Below are 15,864 nucleotides of genomic sequence, written 5' to 3'. Positions count from 1 at the left end.
CATTGCTGCTACCACTCTGTGAAACTAGGGATGTCTTGTGCTTCCACCACTGGGTTTTCATATTGAAACATGCCAAGGGCGAGTAGGCTATTAGCATCAAGACTGTGACCTGTGACCCATTGATGCACCCGGACAGGTTACTACTGGCAGCCCTTGTAAGTGGCTAGGGGAGTAGCAAGAAAACCGCATAATGGTGTAGCCAAAGGAGGTGATTGTGTCACAACACTGTTGGAGTGTTATCGCACACCTTCAGGCAGAGAAAGAACTGGGACATTCCGAGAGAAACGAGCGAGAATGTACATAGGTAATGCAGCTCTTTTTTTCAGCATTTTTCGTAACACAAAGAGGCTGTCAGTCTTATACATATTGGAGACCTTGATACAAAGCACAGTTTCAGTGCCTGCAAAAGGCATCTGGTCCCTTGGGAAAACCTGAGGGGCTAAAGGCATGCCAGTGTTTACAGCTTACAGACAGGGTTTGGAGGTGTGGGGTTCACCCACCAGTCTTACTTTAGTGAGTCACTTTAGCTTTGCTAGTTGTAAAGGCTCAACAAGAGGATAACCTAGTATGTTGTGGCTGATTAAAGCTTGAATTAGTAAGTGTTATGAGAAACTAAGGGTGTAAGAAAAAAATGATTCGGCGATGTATTTTGATATTTCACAGTGCAATTATCGTATTGACCCAAAAAATGTCCAAATAATTGCGCTAACCTATGCATAGCACGTAAAGGCCTGGTCACTAGGTGTCAGTGAACCACATCAAACCTTGTTAAACTACTTCACTCCTCAATGCATTTTAGTTTGGAAGTTGATTGCACTTAATTTTCATAAAGCATACATGGCATTTTTATAGATGTATGTGGTAACTTTTTTATTTGGAGAATTTAAGTACTTATCAGAATCAGAATCTGTTGTAGAAGCAAAAGTTAAACTTTTTTTGAAAAATGTAATTTCACAGTTTGATAAACATACCCCTTGATTTAGATATTGGTACTTGAATTACAGTTAGTTTCCATTTACTTGTTCTCGCAAAAAATAATCAATTGTATTTCATAGCACTTTGTAATTGTAAATGTGGAATTTGTGATTATTGATAACGTAATATATCACAATGTATATTGTATTGTTTAGTGTTGGAATACATCAGGATATATCGTATCGCGACATGCAAATTTTGAATCGTATCGTCAGATTCATGGCAATGCACACCCCTATAAGAAACCAATTTTCCATTACTGTACTAGTTCAATTCAATTGAACTTTATTTGTATAGGCACAATTGTCAAAATATACAATTCTTAAAAAAAAAAAAGAGAAATCCACATGAACATGCAGCAGCTAAAGTGTTAAAAAAAAAAAAAAGCTCCCTGTTTACGGGAAGAAATCTCCACCAGAACCAGACAGTTAAATTTTGTTTGTAACAGCAAAACTTTTATTTTAAAAAATTAGATTTATCGTGTGTAAAATGTGTATCACTAAAAACTAGTAATTGCTTCTAAATGATCAAAAATATTAGAATAAATTAAAGAAATTGGTCATCTCTCTGAAGTTTTGAAAGTACAAAAACCCTTAATAGAATCTTCCCAAATGCTGAGGGTAGGTGGTTGTTCAAAAGGCCTTTTGTGTTCAGAACACATTTTAACTTTCACGAGCGAAACGAGGAAATAAAAGGTAACAATGGGCCTTTTTTCCCTGGATGTTAACATTAAAATGCGTAGGTAGATCGACACTCCCTTTAATGTCAGTTAGTGATCCATCAATGAGCTTGTGAAGCTGAAATGAGGGAAGCCATGGGTGTACGGAAACTATTTTCATCACAGCCAAACGTTCGCCAAGCCCACTGGTGAAGATAAAATGTCATGAATTGTAAAGGAGATGAGATCAGAATATAGAAAACAAGGTCAGCCAAGTCTTGTGGAAGCTCTAGGAAGAAATGAAAAAAAGTGGAAAGGCAAGAATGGTCCTGATTTAGCAGCACTTACATTTACACGGTGGGAGTGGTAACACAATGGAAGCATTAAAAAGACACACAGGCAGAGGGGAGTGGAGCGAGCAAGGGAGAGGAAATGACTTGAGAGCCTAGAACTGATTATTCTCACAGACAGGAAGGTCTTTGTGCAAATGGCCGATATCCTTTATCTGAGAAAAGAACTGGTTACTGTAAAGATCAAACTGTATGTCACAATGCAGATTCTACAACCAGTGAGGGTGAGACACGTCTACACCAAGCCTATCTGGTTACTCTGCTGTCTAATTGGACAGTTAGCCATTGCTAACGCTGTCAAGCTTGTTCAGACGAAGGAGGTAAAAAGGCCATTAGTTTGTACTCCCGGTGGTCCTCGTCTTCACTGGAGCTTCACCTTCTTCATCTACTCCCTGATCTCTAAGTTGCCGTGGTAGCACACTTTTTGATCTGGTGACAGTTTTTTTTCCTCCTCTATATAAAGCCACTTCCCCATATACGCCTCTACCTAGCCTTGATGGGTGCTGTGCTCCTCAGATTTCATTCTCTTCCTAAAGCTCGATGCCTTTAGCACTTAAGCCCTAATGAGACACAGACTAACACTGTGTCTACTCTGGCCATCGGGTACAGCAGCATGACTGACAGCATCTGACTTCCAGGGGAGGGCTTAGACCAATTTCAACAGCTTTGCACATCATTAGTGGTGCATCAATGGCAGCACAAAGGAGAGAGCTGCAAGGACACAAGTCAAAGGGGTCTTAAAGTTCATACAGTCAGCTGTTTTCAGTCTGGTAAAATGCCTCATTGTGTATTCATGTAAATGCCAATAAATATGCAAATATACTAATATACATAAAACGGTACATTTTGGAAACAGGCCGCTAGAGAGGCTTTTTACAAAATGGAAACAAACTGCCAACTTGTTGATCTATATCCAATTATCATGTCTAAACATAATCTTAAGCCTCTTTCACAGGTTTCAGTCTTTGGTTGTAAAACCAAACAGCTTTGTTCTTGCTGGTATCAGTGCACTGAACTAGACATAAAAATCCTTGGCCTTTTAACTATAATAGCTCTCTTCTTTCTCTATCCTCATTAGTGGAATCTTGGAGTTTTAGTGCATCTGTCACTCTTAATTGTAACTTTGTGTTACATTTGAATTGTTCATTACTGCAGACCAAAGAGTACTAGACAAATGTTACCAGCACGCGAGGTTGAAGAAACATGATCTTCATAATCCTATCGTCAACAAGTTATCTCAACACTATTCTATTGTATTGCACTCATCTTAATGAGAATGTCTTATATATTGTATTAAAAACAAATAACAAGTGACTGTGTTCAGTTGATGAGATAAAAAGCCTTTGGAGAAATATCTTGTTTATTCAAGAATTTCTTCTCAGATATATTCCAAGCTGTGCTGCTTTCTCCATGAACATAATTGGCTCCTGTCTCTGCCCCTTCACCCTGCTATTCTTCTGTTTTGGATCACTAAGTCATCTAACCAACAGAAGGAACTAAAACAAGAAGATTAAAATCCCCACTCAGTCCATGGCTTCCCTCCTGGCAAACCCAGCAACTGTCTTGCTGTCTTTTTACAAAGCCAATAAAAGCCACTGTTTGGCAAATTGCAGATAGTGACATTTATTACCATTGTATGATGGGTTCTCTTTCAGAACATTCATTTCGATGTCTCACTATGGGATATACGCCTCGGCGTCATATCTCAGAAGCCCAATCTCATTATGCTAATCCTGATTGGCTGGTGAAATGTATTCATCTGCCGCAGGTAGTCCTGCCTACTATAAGTAGAGGGGGCGTAGAATACAACGCCATTCAAAAAACCTTTTCTCACTCAGCGCTATCTTGCGTTGCAGCAGCTTAACCGTCCACAGGTGGACCCTTTTCTGGATCGGACACTGCTGTTGAGGCTTTTTCTGCTCTTTACCACACCAGGTCGACCAGTGTTTTCCTTGTTCTCCATGCTTGGTGTAACAATGCTTCGACGCCCTTCACGGCCGTCACGGGCCGACTGCTTACACAGGTTTTCGGCTCGGCTCACCACGTCACTCAACGCCACACCACAGATATCGAGCACCGGACGCAAACCACCAGTTAGCGGCTCAGTTACGACACCGCCCTCACCACCCCACCACTGTCGCCAGGCGCAGGGTGTCGGTCCTCAGTTAGCTTAGAGGCTATAGCAGCCACGTGCCAGCGCTAGCTAACAACTTCTTCCCGGAGATGGAGGACAAGGCCCCGCACACCAGGTGGTCTGGAGGCTCGGGGCTTTCCTCTGCAGGTGCGGGAACAAAATTTCAGGCAGAGACACACACCAGGTCTGCTCAGGGTGCCTCGGGCTGGAACACGCCCAGCAGGCCCCGAACGCCCCCGGTTCTTGCCGCCACTGCGCCGTCTTTACGGTGGAGAGCCTCTGCAGGCGGCCAGTGCTCCAAGTCAGCTTGTCGGAGTAGGGACCCTATCTTCCCCCTCTGAGCTTCCGCTTGGACCTGAGGAACTGAGCAGGAATGTAGGGGTGGAGGAGCTCAGAGAGGTAAAGTGAAGCAAGACCATTTAAAGACTTAAAAACAAATAAAATAATTTGAAAATGGATTCTAAAATGCACAGTTAACCAGTGGAGGAAGGCCAGGATGGGGGTTATGTGCTCGCTCTTATGTACTACAGCAACATGGACAACATTGTAATGGTACGTGATTTTCGCATAATCATCTCGTTTAGTAATTAATCTGAAGCATATAAAATGTAAAATTAATCACATAGTTGACTCTGCTAACCCTATTTAGCATGTTTGGTACATTTTTTTAATAGCCAGTAAAGTCGTCAATACAGGAAAACACAATGAAAGGGAAAGGAAACAGAAAAGTGTAATGTGGTGCAGAAATCGCTAAATGCCAAACCCAGGGAATTAAACCCACAGTCTTCTTGCTACAACAACAACCCACTGTTCCAAAGTGATGTGACTTTACTATTTACCAATAAGTCAGTGGCCTGAGAAAGACTCAGAACATTTATTAAGAAAGCATAAGGAATAAAAATCTAATTAAAAATATCATAATTAGAGCTTTAATCTGTTAATGTGTTCAGTATATCACTGCACTCAATTGCATCGCAGACAATTTGCTCTAAAGATCATAATCAAGAGACTTGCTGAATTTCTGCATCCCAAATCACACATTTCTCCCATAGACACATAAATCTCTTTGATAGACACCAATTAACTTGGAGCAGAGTCTAACAAGTCTGTAACGGCTGTCCCTTTGCCTTACAGACAATATGCTGCATAAATGAAGGGAAAAGTAATGAGACCTTCAAGAAATGGCTGTTATAAAAACACATGAAGGCTTTCACAACAAATATGTTATTTGGTGTTTGTACATTAAAATTTCAATAGCCACAGCCAAGGTCAGCCGGCGGCCTAAAAAGAAGGAAAAGGGCAGTTTTATCTAAAAATAAAAATAATAATTAATAACAATAATAATAAAAATAAAATCTGTTTTATTGTCAAAATAATAATACTGAATAAATACTGGCAGGCAATCTATTTAGATAAAATGTATAAGAAGAATAAAGGATACTGAACATAAACAAATGTGCAGACTTGTCAGAAATCACAATTGAGTGACACTAAAGATGGGAAAAATTACATAAGTTTTCTGAATAGTATATCAGTAAATCAAGCCACAATGTATTCTCTAGAGCAGTGGTTTCCAACCAGGGGTACGTGTACCCTTAGGGATACTTGAACACAACTCTTTGAAATGCATCAAAAGGTGACGTTTAAAATCTAAAACGGCCCAAATATCAGAAATAGATGAATAAAAGGCTTAAATCTGAGGTTAATGTTAAACTAGATGCAGGAAAGGGTTCAGACAAGCTTGCACACATGAATTAAAGATGCATTGCATGAACTAAGGCACACGTGTCAAACTTAAGGCCTGGGGGCCAACTGTGGCCCTTTAGAGCAACCAATTCGGTCTGCAACAGAAAGCAAAAAAGTCAGAGAATCCATGAATTTTTGTGGGAAAACCAACTAATTTAGTTGTAAATATCTCAGCTAGAATCTCCAAAATAGTACACAAATTGAATTCAACTCTATAATATTAGGAGGGCTCACATTTTCCTATGCTTATATCACAAGATGGCAGTCATTTTTCATCTCAAATTGTTAAAATTGTTTGTAGGAGCCATAATGTAGGATATTTGTGACACCATGTTTGGTTGCTGTGGTAACGCACGGGTGGCAGGGTCACACGACAGGTGGTAGAGGGCGGTTACTTCAAAAGGTGTGTATTTCCGGCTGAGAGAGAAGAGCTGGGTAGCCGTATTTTTTGTTGACCGCTTCGTTCACCTTGCTTCACTTCGATCACATGCTGCTACATGTCGTAAAGTGTAAACGAACCCATCCAATGTGTGTTAACTGTGAAAGCCGCTGTTTTATTAAATCACCAAAACCCCATTTCAAGACTCAGTGGGCTTCATCGCCATGGCGGCAGCGCGTCTGACAGGTAAAGAACCCATTCCTTTCCTCTTAAGCAACAAGGCTGCTTTGGAGTCACAACATTTGTCAACAAAAAAAAGGCATTTAATGAAAGCAATCGCTCGCAATACACGCTACAAACGAGCCAGGACAACGTGCGTCTGTGCCATATGACGCCGGGCACAGCGCCACATCCAAACGTCACAAGGATGAACGGGTAAGCCGCCTGTTTCTCGTTTGCTTGTGGATAAGGATTCCGTGTGCATGAAGGCTGGAGTGACTGCGAGCCACTGAATGAATGCTGATCGGATAAGGACGTCTGTGCGCTATTTGGATATGCACGCACTTTGATTGACACCTGTTTTGTGGATTAAATAATGCGATGCTTTGGAGATGCTGCTTTAATTAAATTAACTGCTGTGTTCATCACACACTGTGGATTCATTTAAATGTATTCGATTCAGAAAAGTCAGAATGAGTCAAACAAGTGGTGACATCTCGTGCTCTGAAATGGAGTCTGGGAAAAGGAGAGAAAGCAAACTTACTGAAAAGGCCTTGGTGTATAAGGTGGAAAAACTGCAAAATGAGCGCAAAGGTTATGTGAATAAAAAAAAAAAGAATGATACCAGAAATGAAGGAGCTCATGAAATACAAAGAAAACATGTCTACAATTAAATAATTTCTGGGGAAGTTAAATAAACTTTCTGAACATGCTAATAATGCTCATGATAAATTGTTGCCACTACTGCTACAAGATGAGGTTAATAAACTAGATGAATGGTTGTGAATGAAAAAAGACAATGGATAAAGGAAACTGAACAATACAACACTAACCCACAGGAACAACCTGAACTAAATGACATAAATGAACATTTATCAAAGTTATGTGATGTAGATGAAGATGAAATAAAACCAGGTGACAGTATTTCCAATGTTGCATCTCACAAAAGTTCCATGTAGTCTTCAACTTCATCTGCACGTTTAATAGCCAAAGCTGAGCTAACTGCGTTAGCCACAAGACAAAGCTTGTTAAATGAAAAACATGCACTAGAAGAGGAAGAGCTACACAAAAAGAAAACAAGATTACAGCTGGAAGAAGAGGAGGAACAACTGCGTAAAAGGAAAGAAAAATTACAACTGGATACCGAAATTGCTAAAAAAAAAAGGCGAAATTAACATAATGAAAATACAAAGCTCAACAAGCGGGAAAAGGTCATCAAAGGTTTCCGATGGAATGAATTCATATTTGAAAAAAGGAAATTCTCAACAGCAACTCAATGTTAATGCAAAAGATTTCCATCCATCAGCAGCTACAAAACAGAAAACAATAAACGGCGATGAAAAACAGTCAGTTAAACACACTGTTATCAGTGTGATGGAAAATAAAACACCCTCATACAATAAAGTTCCTTAATATTCAGCGTTTGAAAGAGAAACGGCTAACATGCAGTATGTTCATCAACTTACCTCAAACCCAAATAGAAATGCACCTGATGTGGAAAACAATAACAATAATGTTCTTGCCATTATGAGAAAGAAAAATGAGATAACTCTACTTATACAACAGCAATGCCTTGCAGCTCTACCAAAGAGTGAGATCCCAATATTTGATGGTGAACCATTAAAATATCACATTTATGAAGCCATTTATGAAGACCATCTATACTTCCTGGAACAACATACTAATGGACATGCCAAAGAACTTGTGAGGAGATGTCAATATCAAGACCCAGATCATGAATATTTGAGAGCCAAAGCTTTATTAAAAAAGCAGTTTGGTAATGAGCAAAAAGTTGCTTTTTGATACGTGGACAACGCCCTTTCGTGGCCTATAAAGGGAACACAGAATGTGAAGGCACTACAGGATTACAGTTTATTCCTCAGAGGCTGCTGTAATGCAATGGAAGATGTGCAGTATCTTCATGACTTGGATATGCCTTCAAATATGTTGAGCATCATAAAAAAGCTTCCATACAAGCTCAGAGATAGATGGATAAGCCAAGCTTGTGAGCTACAGGAACAGCAGCAACGAAGAGCAAAGTTCAGTGATATTGCGGATTTTATTGAGAAACAAGTCAAGATTCTAACAGATCCTGTCTTCGGCAATATACACGATTCTCCTTCAAGAGAAAATAGAGGAACAAACAAACTGAAGTCAGAGTTTCGATCCAAAGGAGCCAGCTTCGCAACCACCATTGGGCCTGTGGAGAACAAACCTGAGCCAGCAAATAAAGATGGAGTAGAAACACCAGGACTGAATACATGCATTTTCTGTGGTGCAGGACACACGCTGGTTATGTGTGCACAGTTGGGAAGGATGGAGCACAGGAAGACAATTGAATTATTGAAGGGAAATGGCATTTGCTTCAGTTGTTTGTGTATAGGACACATTAGTAAGCATTGCCGCAAAAGGATTTCCTGTTCCAAGTGTAACTTGAAGCACCCCACTGTACTCCACAGGGAAAAGGATTCAGAACGGGCTGAGAAGGATCGAGAGGTCTATGTCAACATGCTGGTGTCAAGTGGCCTTACACGGGCTGGAGACCAAGATTGTAAACTGCCAATTGTGCCCGTCCAAGTAAAATCTAAAAACGGAAGCAAAATAGTTACCACCTATGTTTTTTTGGATCAAGGGAGCACAGCAGTGCTGCTACATGTCGTAAATTGTAAACGAACCCATCCAGTGTGTGTTAACTGTGAAAGCTACTGTTTTATTAAATCACCAAAACCCCATTTCAAGACTCAGTGTGCTTCATCGCCATGGCGGCAGTGCGTCTGACAGGTACAGAACCCATTCCTTTCCTTTTAAGCGACAAGGGTGCTTTGGAGTCGCAACATTGTTAAAAATTTCCCCAAAATCATAAAAATTGGCCACATAATCAAAAATAAATCAGGGACTGATATCTGACACTTATTGTTTTGATATTATCAATGCTTACATATTTTATAATTTATTTATACGTGGAAGTGTAAAACTGGAGCACAATAATGATTGAATTACTACATTTTCCCACCTAAAATCTGTGGCCCACTCAAGATAAACTGCTCCTAATTCGGCCCCTGAACTAAAATGAGTTTGACACCCCTGAACTAACGAGTACTGGGAATATGACACAAAAAAAAGGTACATGAAACAAAAAGGTCGGGGAACAGAATCTGATAAGTGACATTATAGCATGTTTCCATTAAAGTAACTATTTTAATTTTTAATTTCAGTTTTAATTTTCAGACTACATTAAACTACACTAAACCTCATCATTTTAATACAGTTTTTATAATTAAATTAAAGTGTCCATTTATTCAAATGTTCTAACTTATCATCCCTTTCATTTATAGTGTGCAAAAGCATCCCATGATTACACTGATTAAACCCTGAAATGGTTTTTGCCACTTTTAATAAAGGTTTACCTTAGAAGAGGTTAATTCTCCATTAATCAAAAACTGATGGAATGATTTTTCTTGGTCGTGATTTTTAAAAAAACCTGTAAATGTAGTTTCATACACAAATGCAACATTTGTAAAGAAGATGTGGTTATTTGCTCAGTAAATTATGCAGCTCAGACGCTCCAGTGAGTCTCCAAAAAGCAATCTCACTCTAAAATGGATGTGATTCGTGTCTCAGCTGTGAGTCAAAAAAAAAAAAAGAAAGTAATTTCAGAGAATCTGGATCAGAACGAATTGTTCCTCAGGTTAAAAAAAAAAAAAAAAAAAAGGAAAAAAAGGAAGCACCTCTTTGGTAAACTCTATCTACATCTCTATTACTTGTAAGCAGTTTATGACAAGCTGTGGGAACAACAACAAAGCTGTGTGCATGTTCTCTGAACAATCCTTTAGGCATTGACAAACACACTGTAAACAATGTGGGTCAAAAAACAAAAAAAGGAGGGGAGCAGAATTATAAACAGCTAACTTTGGTAGTAACAATCAAAAATCATCGTTTACCTGATCAAACAATTTGCTATGAAAATATTTAGAGTGAGCGGTTGTGTATATTGTAGACAGATACACCCACATGCAGGGTTGGGGTAGGGCTGTGCCAAAAATTGAATTAATCAATTTATCAAAATTGCAGATAAAAAAGATTTTCATTTTGCAAATTTGAGTTTTGAAAAAAAAATAATTATTACATTTTTTTTCAAATGTATTTTTTATTTTCCTACCACAGTTTTTTCGGACTTTTTGGCGTTCTGTCCTTGTGGGTTACTGTAGCGTGATGTGAGCCAGCCCCCTCTTTGTTTACCCTTTGAGTAGGCTATATGTGTGCCACAGGAATGTTTAAATTATTTAAATGTAATGTTATATGTTATAAAATATGTAGTTATCTGATTTATTAATTAGAAAATGTAAGCTACTGTGAAGTTGCTGTTGCACTTTTGCTTAAACCTGGGTTAAAGCTTGAAATTGTTGAATGACAGAGCCTCATTTACTTTTTATTTTATGATTGTTCTATGAATGTTAACTCTTGAGGACAATCACAGCAATAAAGTTGCACTTTTGACAATACATCTGATGTCTGCAGTCATTTTTAAGTGAATTAAAAAAAAAAAAAAATCAAAACTCTTTTTAAATTTTTCTTAAAAAAATCAAAGATTTTTTTTTAGGCAAAATCACCCAGCCCGAGGTTGGGGTCAATCATAATTGTAATCACGTATATGATAATGAATTATAATTATGACATAATTGTAATTGTATTTGAAAACATCTGCTGCTGTTGTAATCATAATTGAGTTGTGATTGAGTTCAGACTTTGTAATTGTCGTTAAAGTTCTATAAAAACTGTCAGTGCCAAGGCATAAAAAGTGGTAAAAGTTTAGATTGTTAACACCTTAAAAACTAGTTCAAATATGATGGCCACACTTAAACTGGGATGAAAATGCAGTAAGAAATGAAAAATAACAAAAATGTGGAAAATTTCAAGGGCAAGGCAAAAAAAAAAAACCCAAAAAAATGGAATTTTTTTCTGAGATAAGGCTATCATCCCTAAAAACATTTTATTAGGTTATTTCTTTCAGGCTCAGGAATTGTGATTAACTGTAACGGAAATTTAAAAATTGAAAACCTAATTGTAATTGACTTTTACTGAGCCCGTAAAGGGACACGGATTTTTTTTTTTATTGCGTGCTTGCGTGGAACCTTTACGTAAGTGCGTGAAGCTAATACGTGAGCGCGTAAAAGTAGTTCTAAGGGATCAAATAATGGTTTTAAGTGCGCACGTAAAATGTTTTATGTGTGCGCTTGCAAACGTCAGTCATCAGGCTGCATGCTCTGCTTGTAAGGAGTTATTCATGTTAGAGGATCAGGTAAAGCTTTAATTCAGCCTTAGGGTTAGGGTTAACAATTACCTTTATGTGCTTGCTTACGCAATACTAGTATCACGTGCTCGCTTGTAACTTTTACGTGAGCACGCAATAAAATAAAAAAAATACCCGTGTCCCTTTAGGGGCTCCGTAGACTTTCGAGGGATGAATAATAATTTTTATTTTAATTGTAATTTGAAAAAAATGCAGATCACAGTAATTATGTTTGAGTTTTCATTAAACATGGATAACTACAGACATAATTGTAATTGAAAAATGTAATTGACCCAGACCCTGCCTGCATCTCTTAGTTTAGATGTCAGAGAGTACATTTTGACAAGATTACTGGCACCCCAGCCCCAAAAAATTTGAAAAAAATTAATGAATACATCATAAATGCATGAACATTAATTTTTAAACTGCAAGGTAAGACTCAGAATTAATTATATCTTCACCTGTAACATATTGCTTAGCAAGACCGCTACAGAAAAACTGTGTGGAAGTCAAAGTCTTGTTTATTACATTGCCTGGCTTTCACATTATATAGAAAGTAAGTTTAAATACAGAAAAACTGACCTTCTGTATTTTATATGTGACAAATGTAGAAACGCTATGTTTATGTTTCGTATATGTGGGAGGAAAAAGGCTGCATAAGTGTGTGTGTATGTAAGTCTCTTAGTTCTAATAGAATTGTTACATGTGCATAATACAGTTGCTGATCTGTGTGTACAAAGTGCACATAAGGCTTTTTTGTGAGCTACACCTTTACACTCCAAAAGTAATCTCCTTTTCCACAATACAATTTCAAAGCTGCAACCCGAGGTTCTTCCAAGCCCTCTACAGCAGCTCCGTCATCACTATTCTGCTCAAACATAATATGAAATGAAGAACACACGAGAGCTCTGCGTTGAGCTTCCGCCCCCTGTGATGCTGCACCACAGTGGGCATTGTGGCGCTAAGAAGTTAGCATCAATCCAGCAATAGCATGAGGAATCCATATTTAAATACAAAGGATACAAAGCAGAGGGAAATGCAAAAATAATAATAAAAAAATCACCTGATTTAATATCTTTCTTAAAATGTTATTATACTCTAAATCAGGGGTGTCAAAGTCAAACTCATATTAGTTCAAGGGCCAAATACGGAGCAGTTTATCTTAAGTGGGCTGCAGATTTTAGGCAGGAAAATGAATATTTAACTCATTACTGTGCTTTAGTTTATACTTTAAAATCCTAAAATATGTAATGCATTGATAACATCAGAGCAATAAGTGACAAATATCAGTCTCAGTCCCTTCACTTTCAATGTAATTGATTTTGTGACCTATTTTTATGTAATTTGGGGAAATTTTGTGAAATAATTTGAAGAAAATTGCAGGATTTAGGAAAACATTAGTTATCTTAACAAGTTGGGATTAAAAATAACTGCCATCATGTGATATAAGAGTGGAAAAATGTGATCCCTGCTAATACAGTGGTTTCATTGAAATTGTGACTAGTATAAATGAATTGTTTCTCTGACTTTTATGCTTTCTGCTGCGGGCCAAATTTGATGCCTTAAAGGGCCTGGATTCGGCCCCGGCCTTGAGTTTGACACGTATGCTCTAAATTGTTCATAAAGGTCTTACTTTGTCAATTATTGACTAATTAATGATTAAAGGGCCCAAACACCTCGCTCCAATTTGATGACGCGTTCCCGTAGGAGGAGGGCGGGCCGTCCTCTAACCCTACATCACCGTGTGGGGAGGAGGAAGTCAGTGTCATGTCTATAGACACGCCCACTCATGAATATGCATAAGTAGGACGCAAATCAGCCTGTTTGTATAGAGTTGATCAGAAAGTGACTTTTCCGGGGCTAAAACTCTGGAAAACAGGCGAGTTTGGGAACAATGGAGATGGGTGAAAAATAGCATGATATGGGACCTTTAAGTGCTTTTTATTATCGAAGAGACTGTTCCTGTTTTTTTCCCATTTGTGTTGTAGCTGGTTAAAACTTTCTTTCCCCTGCATCTCCAAATATAGGATAGTGAATCAGTTTGCTATCATAGATTAAACTCCCGTGCTTGAAAGATGGTTCATGCCTTGCTAAGTGTTTCCCTGACTATCCCATTGTCCTGATTGAAAGAATCAGGTTTCTCTGCTACGTGGGGCTCAAGTATCTGCAGTAAGCCTGTGGTGAATAAGCAGCACTGTATCTCTCTCTGTTTCAGCTGAAAATGACAAACTATTAAGGCCTTTGCAGAGGACGACGGTTTATTGCAGCATTGACACGAACAGCTCTAATCTGCATGTCTTTTTTCAGGAAGTAAAGCGTCAATGTGTAAAATATCTGAAATCGATTGCAGTCATTAAATATTTACCAGCCTGCTGCCCAGAAAAATGATACTGTTTCACTGCTAACCACTCAAACAATTCATCCCCTCAGCTGGGGTTCAGAAACAGGCAAAAGAAGCACCTGAAAATGCTGAAAACGCCTCACAAAGTAAATTCAACACAGCTCAATCCCTCTCACACCCATTTGGATGTACATACATGTATCATACCGCTAGCATATTAGAAAGCAATTACAATTCTAAGTATGGCTACTACTCAATGCAAAAAAGAGTGAGTTCAACCCACATTTTTAACCACACCCCCTGTCTTTCCACAGATGTAACATGGCGTGTTGGTTTTATTTTTCTAAAGGCCAATTTCTTTTATTTGTGTCTGTGTGAAATAATGTCCAACTAAAATGGGCATCTTTGAATTTGTGCTGATAATATTGCCAAATTTCACTCACTATTAGGTAGGTGTTAGTACGGCATCTTTTGAGATTGTAGCCACTATCTAATAACACAGTGTGACAATATCCATGCTATTACCCAAGCAAGCTTGGATAGAACACATTCACCTCTTAAATAGATTTAAATAGTTTTCAGGATGCTCATTTTTGAATAGCTAGTCTAAACTGAAGCTGTTAAAAACATCTAAATCAAGTATGGCTTATTATGGATAGTTTTTCTCCATCTAATTGCATTTTTTTAAGTGAAAGAAATACAAATTCAAGGTGTTTTGACACGAATGAGTAGAAAAAACTCTACTCTACTCAAAAATGTAAAAAAATTTTTTTTACATTTGAGTTGGGTCAACATGCAAAAAAGGGAGTCGAATCAACTAAAGAAGCAATTCTCAACTGGTGGTGGGGAGCCAAAAGTGGCTCGCGGACTTATACTGGGTGGGTCGCGAACAGCTGGTCAAAATCAAATAAAGACCTTTTTTTTTTTTTTTGATGATGATGATGAAAAAGATAAAAAAAAAATAAATAAATAAATACTTAATGTCTCTCATGTTGAACTTTTCTCTTTTATTTTGAAAGAAACTTTTTCTTTTGGCAGGCATTCTCTGAAATGTTGCAAAGGAAAATATAAAAATTTGTATTTTAACAAAATTATCATATAGGTGTGTGTTTTAACAGCTATTTTTGAACAACTTATTTTGGTTGCTGAATTAAAAAAAAAAAAAAAAAAGTGGGTCGCGATTTAATGACCGTGGCAAAATGTGGGTCCCAGGGTGAGACCAGTTAAGAACCCCTGAACTAAAGTACTTCAAAATGCGTAGATGTTCTAGCCCTCAATTTATATGAGTTTATCTAATGATTTTTCTTTTTTTTTTTGTGCATTTCTCTCAATATAACTTGACAGGAATGTAATTTGCACCTGTGATGGAAGACTCAGTAATAAAGAAGTCCAATCAATGTAATCAGAGCGCAGTTATTCCACTCAGACATAATTCACAGGAGACTCACCGTGTGCCGTCAGCCTTCCAGCTCACTTTGTAAGCACTTTGCTCCAAGAAACGGAGGTTTTGTCTGTCCATGGATACTGGCTGAGCTCCTGGAAAACCTGACCTGCAAAAAAAAAAAACGGGTAAAAATGATAATCCTATAGTGATGGATCAAGTACTTCTGGTTTACCTGCACAGAAATGCGTGATCAAACTACTTGAGTTTGTATTTATCGAATGCAGCATCTCGAGCTTGCACACGTAGAGGTCTGATCAAACAATGTTCTACTTTATAGGGTTAAATATTCTTCAAGAAAAGGTAAAGTGATCGATCACTTGAAACTGTG

General features: G+C 38.1%; 1 protein-coding gene across 2 annotated transcripts in view; it reads right to left on the bottom strand.

Moving 5' to 3' along the window:
• rngtt (RNA guanylyltransferase and 5'-phosphatase) overlaps positions 1-15,864 on the bottom strand; it is a 115,310-nt gene that overhangs the window by 85,966 nt on the left and 13,480 nt on the right. For both annotated transcript variants that reach the window (XM_028440044.1, XM_028440045.1), the window contains exon 8: positions 15,541-15,642. In XM_028440044.1, the coding sequence (XP_028295845.1) occupies positions 15,541-15,642 (102 nt within the window). The remainder of the gene's footprint in view (positions 1-15,540; positions 15,643-15,864) is intronic.

The sequence above is a fragment of the Gouania willdenowi genome, chromosome 24 (genome assembly GCF_900634775.1).
Source record: "Gouania willdenowi chromosome 24, fGouWil2.1, whole genome shotgun sequence".
Lineage (NCBI taxonomy): Eukaryota > Metazoa > Chordata > Actinopteri > Blenniiformes > Gobiesocidae > Gouania > Gouania willdenowi.
This window is presented reverse-complemented; position numbering and strand designations above follow the sequence as displayed.